Raw genomic sequence first — 9,070 nt, forward strand, 5'->3', positions numbered from 1 at the left:
GAACTAATCTTTTATATGACTCCGGAGTGATGAGTTGTCTCAGTAAGTCAAATCTTGATTTGATTTAATTTGATATTTAAATATTCACTGTGCAAGATGTCAAGACATTTATATTCTATTACCCTTTTATCAATAAAAATCATGCATGTGGAGATATGAAAATCACTGTGCAATCTGTGTCTCTGGAAGTCGATAACAACTGGATTTTATCTTGAGGTTACAATTATGTCCAACAACAATTTTATCAATGAGGCCCTTGCAGCTGAAGGTTTAGATGTTGCGCTGTCATGTGAGTCACGTGACGTGACTTAGACACGCAAAGCAAACAAACAAGCAAGGTGCTGGCTCAGATTCATCAGCACATGCAGTGCGTGCCTATTTTCTAGAAAAAAATACAACAGAAGAATGGCAGAGAGGAAGACGAGCGCTGTGTGGCTGTAGTTTCAAGCCGAAAGTGTGACAACAGCAAAATGAATTGAGATTTAGCAATTCAATGACGCATCCACCTTATTTATTGAAAAGTATCGGTATTGGTGATACTGGCCCGTATTTACTTGGTATTGGATCGATATCAAAATATGCAATATTACACACTACTACATTTTACCATCTGAGAGTAAGTGATCCGAGTCATTTAAAAGACTGTCTGCCTCCTGTCCTTCTTTCACATAATGGTATGATCCTAGTCAGTCCTTGCATGCCTTTGGCTCCATGGTGTAACCTGCCTGCATGGATTCTCCAGCTTGAAGATTTGTCTCTTTTCCTGACGGGAGTCATCGGTTCACTTTTGAAGAATCGGTTCTTTGGAGCCGGCTCGTTCACGAACGACACATCACCAACACCACAGAGAGCCAAAAATTGAGTCAGAAAAAATGGCGGACCTCAGGAAAATCTGTCCTGAGTCTTTGCCCTGTCGTGTCAACTATTCCCGAAAAGCGTCATTTCAGGGGAAGCTCTTCGTCCTCCTCTGCGTGCTCATAGTGGATTCCGGAGGAGCCACCACACACTGGGTTGTCACGGAGGATGGGAAGATCCAACAACAAGTAAACGGCGGTTACGCTTACGTTAGGGGGGTAGCTCGTAAAGCTATTTTGTATTAGCATCAACGGCGACGTTTGTGTTTAACTTGTGTGGTTTGTAGTTTTATCAGAGCACAACACGCTTCAGTAACGTTATATAAACGTTTGGCTTTTGTTTGGCTACGTTGGTTAGCTCACACGAGCTGACGTTTGTTTTTGTAAGGGAGGTGTTTGAGGTCAAGATGACCAAAAAGATTTCAGGCCGGTGTCATAACGTCCGAGTACAGAAGCGAGTGTTAATTAATGTGTCAGAAATGACGTTAAGCAACTGCCAGCTTCGTTTTTAGAGAGAGAGACGCCGTGTTTGTGTTCATGTGACAGGCTGTAAAAAAAAAAAAAAAAACAGCTGAGTTTGCACATGTCGACTGAACATGAGGCAGTCAAACTTGATTAGATTAGATATACTTTATTCATCAGCACCACGGGGACATGTACTCGGAAAGTGTAGCATACACTACAGGATTAGAAAAAAGTAGAAAAGGCAAAAAAACAAACAAAAAAAACAGACAGGATTGTCTATAACCTACAATAAACAGACAGAAATATCTATAACCTACACAATAAACAGACAGAAATATCTATAACCTACAATAAACAGACAGAAATATCTATAACCTACACAATAAACAGACATAAATATCTATAACCTACACAATAAACAGACAGAAATATCTATAACCTACAATAAACAGACAGAAATATCTATAACCTACACAATAAACAGACAGAAATATCTATAACCTACATAATAAACAGACAGAAATATCTATAACCTGCAATAAACAGACAGAAATATCTATAACCTACACAATAAACAGACAGAAATATCTATAACCTACAATAAACAGACAGAAATATCTATAACCTACACAATAAACAGACAGAAATATCTATAACCTACACAATAAACAGACAGAAATATCTATAACCTACAATAAACAGACAGAAATATCTATAACCTACACAATAAACAAGACAAAAATATCGATAACTACATAAACAGACAGAAACATACTAGAACCGAATATAACATACAATAAACAGACAGACAATATCAAACCTACACAATAAACAGACAGAAATATCTATAACTACACAATAAAACAGACAGAAATTCTATAACCTACAATAACAACAGAAATATCTATAACCTACAATAAACAGACAAAATATCTAAAAACCTTACCAATCAACAGACAGAATATCTGATAACCTACAATAAACAGACAGAAATATCTATAACCTACAATAAACAGACAGAAATAAAATTTCCCACCCTATAACCTAAGAACAATAAACAGACAGAATATCTATAACTACACAATAAACAGACAGAAATATCTATAACCTACAATAAACAGACAGAAATATCTATAACCTACACAAAATAAACAACAGAAATATCTATAACCTACACAATAAAACAGACAGAAATATCTATACTACAATAAACAGCAGAATAGTATACCTACAATAAACAGACAGAAATATCTATACCTCACAATAAACAGAAAAATACTATAACCACTAAACAACAGAAAATATCTATAACCTACATAAAAGACAGAAATATAATAACACACATAACAGACAGAAATATCTATACCTACAACATAACAGACAGAAATAGCTGATAACCTACACAATAACAGACAGAAAATATCTAATAACCTACCACAATAAACAGACAGAAATATCTAGAACCTACACAATAAACAGACCAGAGAAATATATAACCTACACAATAAACAGACAGAAATATTTATAACCTACAATAAACATGACAAATATATACAACAAACTTCTAAAACAGACAAGATACTGAAAGAGATAATAAAAGATAGAAAAAAACTGAGAAACATGATATATAAAAAGATATTGTATGCAAAGTGACCAAGTGTAGAATATGGCAAAAGTAATTGACCATGAAATAAAAGAAAAAGGCGGTCATCCTCGTCATGGACGGACCTGACCTGACGGGTTTTTGGTTTTTTCAGGTTCACTCCCTTTGAATCTGAAGCATCCATGACGTTGTGACTTCATGAGGCAAGATACCCGCTCAACTACCTCAAGAAGTGGAGTGTGTGTGTGTGCTTCACTGGGTTTGATACTGTCATGTGTTTCTTGTGCTCGCCAGTCCTCGCTTGATATGTTTGTCTGGGGGTTTTTTCTTCGTCGAATAGAAGCAGCTAGTGGCACAGAGATTCCATATCGAGGAGAAGGAGGACAGAGACACGGGGCTGGAGCAGAGACACTACAAAGAGGATCCAGGACTGTGTCATGGCTAAGGTACCCCTGGGAGACCTGGACCTGTATGACGGCACTTATATCTCCCTGGAAAGCAAGACAATCACGTAAGCAACGTTTAAACCCTCACATAGCCAATCACGGAGGTATGGTTTTGATAAGAATAATCACCTTTGAGCCTGTCTCCTTTATGATTAGGAAGAATTTTCCTGATTGATTTTTTTTTTTCTCCTCGGCTCCCCGCAGCCCTGAAACTATGTGGATTCCCGGGCAGCCATGCCCCGGAGCTAGAAAACCTGACTGTGCGAAAGTGTTTAACACCTTATAGTATCCACGCTTTCCAGCATCTCAGGGATAAGTAGAGGCCAAGTCTTTAGAAGCTGGCATGCTCTTTTACAGCACTGCTTTGTGAACGTCGATTTTTTTTGAATAATTTAAGACCAGACATGCGAAGAGAAGGATGTAGACTCACAGGTAAACAGTCCACAGGTCGAGAGACATCTGTGTCTAGACTTTTTTTTTCTAGCGTCATGCTGCGCAAAAGCTCTTTATACTTTACGAGAGATCGCCCGACTATATTGTTGACAAAGATGTTGCGGACCCAGGCCCACACTCAATAAATAAACGCAGTGGTGAGTATGTGTAATGATCTCAGGAATGACCCAAGAGCCGAATGGGAATGCAGTGGAAGGCCTCGGGTGAGCAGCTGCTGTCGATGATTACATCCCATAACCCAGCGCAATGAGAGAACGACTTCCAACAGATTCTCCTCCACAGCCTTGAGTGAAACTGTTTTTTTTTTCTCACCGTTGTATGGTGAGGCGGTGATATTTAAACTTACATTTATCACTGCGCAAGATGTCAAGACATTTATTCTGTGAGCTTTGCACTGTGCAATCGGAATTGATAAACAACTTGAATTTATCTCGAGGTTACATTCATTCCAACAACAGTTTTAATAAATGAGGCCCTGGATAATTATTAAAGGGCAGTGCTGTTTCGTTGTGGGCAGTACCCATATGTAAAGTTGATGTTTTTGTTACAGTCGAGTGGAAAACCGGATCGTCACGATATATCCAGTGGGTGTTTATATATGTTGCTGCAGAGTCATTACAGCTGTGCGCTTTGGGAGTTCATGTGTTGTTCTTCTAGTTCATAAAAACACTTAAACAGGTGCATGACTCACTATGTACACAATAGAGACGTAGACCTTTTGTGTTTGACTGATCACATGCAGAGATACAAGTAAATCTTTCTCTTCCTTTCTGTCTGCTGCAGGTGTGCAGGAGAGACGAACCGGACCTCCCCGCTGCTTTCTAGGAGGATCCCATCTTACGTCCTGTCTCACAGGCTGGTCGCAGTGTCGACGAGGCCGGCCACCGATCCATCAAGGGTTACTCAGGGTACGGTCTCATCCAAGGCCGACTTCAAAGCCTGGGATGTTTGGATAATAGTCAGCCTGTTTTTTTTTAAACATGTAAACATTGAATATAATATCAAGCGCTTTGTAGGATTTAGTTTGTGATACATATCAGTCGAGATCCAAAAATCTGTGTAGTCTTAAGGCATGTTAATGACGCCAAAATGTTGAAGCAATGTCAGCACAACAAGCCAGACACATCCAGACTATCTGCAACGCAGGCCAATAGGTGGTGAGTAAGGCTTAGCGTTAAAGCATCGTGATGCATACGTGATGCTCGTGTGTTCCAGACACTCGACGTCCTGGGTGCGTACAAACATGGCGCTTTTTACTGGCGCATGAAGAAGAGCCCCAGAAGGCAGTGGATGCGGTGGTGCGCGCGCTGCATTTTTCCCCGAGGTACGTAAGGCCGCCGTAATTGTATACTCAATTTATTGCACAAGTCTGCTCACTGGTGTTTTACGTTCTCACACGGTGTGTGTGGGTGGTGTGTGTGTTGTGTGTGTGCTGTGCGTGTGCGTGGGTGTGTGTGTGTGTGTGTAGGCACAAAGGATGTAGCCTTGGTCAACATGGCCAACATCCTGCACCGCGCCCATTTCTCCGCAGATGCTGCTATTCTCGCCCATGCCGCCGGGACCTTACCTCGGACCGTTGTTTCACCAGCCACTACACTTAGGCAACATTTACGCTGTAAGTCACAGAGAGAGAGAACAACTTATCATGTGGTTAACCATGGACTGTGGCGTTTCACAACATAACATGCCACAGCTTCTGTTTAGTTATTTTTCCTTCCTTTTTTTATTCTAGCATGGAAACATATCAGCGTTTGACCTTTGCTATATCCACGGCGTGTTTGTCTCCTCCTATATCTTTTTGATTAGATGCTTGGGGAATACAACCACTCCGTGCTGTGTTACGAGCAGCACCAGGCCCCAAGGGCTTCGAGCAGGCCCTGAGGAGGAAACATGCCTGCTCTGTCAAAAGCTGGAGCAGCGCCTGGAAGCTCAGCACAGTGTAGAACAAGCACTCCTACATATGCCAAACAGAACCAAATATCGTGACCTGAGATGTTCACTGCGATATCAGGACTTTACAGACATTTCAAACAGCAACAAATTAGTGCCACACTTCTGATCTGGGGTTAGGTTTCCTGTTTTCTCTTCCTCATCACAGTTCAGTTTTAAAACATGGCTTGAAAAAATGACATCATTTTCGTATGAATTCCCTTTATAATGAGCTGGTAGCAGTTTTAGAGTACCTCAGACCTCCAGCATATTTGTCTGTGTGAATGAGCATTGCTGGTTTAGTGATTTCACAAGAAGCCAGTGGATCCAAGGAAATGTAAAAGGATATTAAAGTAAATGCAGGGATGTTTAATGATTGCAATAAGACCAAAATATTTTCCCTGTAGGGAATTTTCGCTTGCACTCCACCCGTCCACAGGGCACTCAGACTATCTAAGTAAAGAAAAGTGTCCATATTTTGGCAGAGAGTTGGTTTTCTCATGAATACCGAGTGGATGTTTTTGGCAGACACCAAGGCTTAACACGGTCTTGTGGTTGTAGAATGAATCGCGTAATAAGCAGTGTTTCCCCCGCCTATTCATTCTGCCCACTGTGCGAGTATGTGTCCCTTCCTCATTTGACTTTTTGTTTGTTAGATCACTGCGCGGACACTAAATGAGCTGAAGGAGACCAGAAGCAGCATGACCAACTACCTCCAACCAGGAGGCACTGGAACAAATACAAGCTGCTGCAGGAAGAGCAGATCCTCCGCAACATATCCACGAAACCCAGATGGCCAAGGAAGCCCAACTTGGTGAGAGCCACAACACACAGCAAAAAAAAACACACTAACAATCCTGAGATGTACCTCGATTAGAGAAGCGCAGCTGATTAACGTGTGTCGTCCGTTCCCAGGGAACCATCAGATGTGTCGGTGGGTCAGCAGCAGCGCAAGCCTCTACTGCCCTTTTTGACCTGCCTGTGCGCTATCACGCGGCGACTGGAACACGCCAATACGTCCAAGTGGAGTCCTTTTGAGAATTCAGAGTGCTTCAGAGATAAGAAGGAGGGTGGACAGGTGGTTAAAGATTTCAGTGGACGTTATGAGTGGAAACCAACAAATGATTTCTCTCTCTCTCTCTCTCTCTCGGTTCATAGTTTGGTGAGGAGGTGTCAGTGGCATCACGTGCCTCGTTCCGAGCGCAACTCAAACCAGACGGCGTCAGCCCCGAGCTCCATCCCTCTGTGTCGGAGACCAAGACCCCGCCGCTGCCTCTGGGGCGGCCATCAGGATACACACCGAGGCAAGACAGAACCACATTTTAATTAGTTTCTGTTAGAATAAATATTTTGGCAGGTCAGCCAGTACTGCGGAGTACATTGTCAAATAAAACAAAAAGGACAAATGATGGGGTCTCTCCAACGCTAATGCACACTCAACAAAATTCAAGAGACCCCCAGACCGGACTTGCCAAACAAAGTTATGCTGCTGTAAGAAAGAATGCCTGGTTCATTTAGTCTTGAATATGATAGTGATGACAGGGGGGAAAGCTGTTTGGACGTGAATTCTTTCACTCATTACAAGCCAAACAAATACTGGACAGACTGTGGTTGGTATATTTATTTGGCTTACCTGTATACTCAGTGAGTCTGTCAGAATGGCACGTTCGGAATTCTCAAAATCTGTTTCCCTTTCCGCGTGGCCATAGTTTTCCACTGTTTTGTGGCCCTCGTAATTTTATCCCCAATTGCTTGTGTAATTATTTACAGTTTCACTTTACAGTTCAGTTTCGTTTTGATGACATGAATCAAACACGAAAGTGTGTTGTTTCACTTTAGGACATACAGAGGATGTTGTGGCCCCAAGAGTGACTGTGCCCACGAGTACCCAACATTCCCCCCGCTCACCTCTGCCAACCTACTACTTCCACCTGAAACCAGGGCCTCAGGTCAGCACACATTCTTGAATGAGGGCTGAGGAGTGAGGGTTTTTGTGGGTACATAGCAGCAGCTTACTGATTTAGGATCATCACAAGTGCCAGCACACATCATAACAAATATTCTAACTTACCTTGAGTAAAAAGTATGTCTTAATGCTTACATCAGCCCAGTCGCAACTCCCTGTACGGAGCAACAGTCCTCCCAGACAGTAGATCTGCCAAACTGTGGTCCGGCCCCCAACCATTATCCAGCCTCCCTGCCTGCCTCACTGGACTGGCCCTGGAGGAAAAGGAGCTGCGGATCCTCTGCCACTCCAGGTATCTCTTTATTTAAACGTGTGCGACAGATGAATACCACGTATAGCGTTACAGAAGTCCGTGCACCTCCTCTGTTGACTGGCCATCCGTTAATGTTACCGTGCGTTTCCTACAGATGCTGCTGTCACGCAGCGGAGATGGACGCTGGACCGATCGGCTCCCAGAATAAGCTCAAGCTATGAAAGTGAGAGAGCTCTTTACCCTCCGGTCTCATCATAATAGCGATCTCACACGAGTGTAAATGCCATCAGTTAAATGATAGAATTGGCACAAGCTACTTGATACAAATACTGAGATTTTGTTGAAACATTCAATTATAGATGACCATTAGGAAAACTGTGAGAATAAACCAAACTCATAAAATAAAGAAATGCATCACATGTTGGGAGTTGTTAGGACTACAGAAGCCTCCGTGTTACAGAGCCATGCAATCTTAAACTTAGCTCATAAACATCTTTGGCAGAGTACAGACACCAGCTTGCAGAAGCACACAAACCCCGGACAGCATCAAGTTTTATTTTGGCCTGCCGTCAACCTACTCATGGAAATTAACATTAATTAGCGCCAGCTGATAACGACCTGCCGCCGACAACATTTGTCATTTTTTAACTGGCGAATGTGACGGTCAGCGCCGGCTAAGAGAAGCTGGCATCCTGAATGTTTTTGTACTCTGAGAAAGAGAGAGGTGGAAATAACAAGATTTGTGACCATCTGAGCCATCTGATGCCAGTGCAACACGACAAGCGGAGGTGGACAAAACACTGTAAAAAGAATCTCAGTTTAATTGGACCGATACCGGTCGATCCAAATATGTCAGAATCTGACCCGACACTGAGACAAGGAGCGTGTTCTGCATCTCTACTACCCTCACGGAGGCACATTGCTCACACATCAAACTTGTTGTCATGTTAAGGGAATTTCTTACACTCAGACATCACCATCCTGAGTCATTCCATTTCCTACAGCTAACAGAAATCGTGTTTGATGCATATATATAGGACACTACTGCCCACCCTGGCAAGGTCCCCCGCGCGCGAAATGAGCAGCTCGATTCTATCTATA

At 42.4% G+C, this 9,070-nt stretch overlaps 1 protein-coding gene across 1 annotated transcript in view; it reads left to right on the forward strand.

Moving 5' to 3' along the window:
* Positions 1-823: 823 nt before the first annotated feature.
* ttc17 (tetratricopeptide repeat domain 17) overlaps positions 824-9,070 on the forward strand; it is a 27,320-nt gene continuing 19,073 nt past the window's right edge. Inside the window, exon 1 of the mRNA XM_027281318.1 lies at positions 824-1,043. Within this exon, the coding sequence (XP_027137119.1) occupies positions 873-1,043 (171 nt within the window). The 5' untranslated portion in view covers positions 824-872. The remainder of the gene's footprint in view (positions 1,044-9,070) is intronic.

Source organism: Larimichthys crocea, chromosome VIII (genome assembly GCF_000972845.2).
Source record: "Larimichthys crocea isolate SSNF chromosome VIII, L_crocea_2.0, whole genome shotgun sequence".
Taxonomy (NCBI): domain Eukaryota; kingdom Metazoa; phylum Chordata; class Actinopteri; family Sciaenidae; genus Larimichthys; species Larimichthys crocea.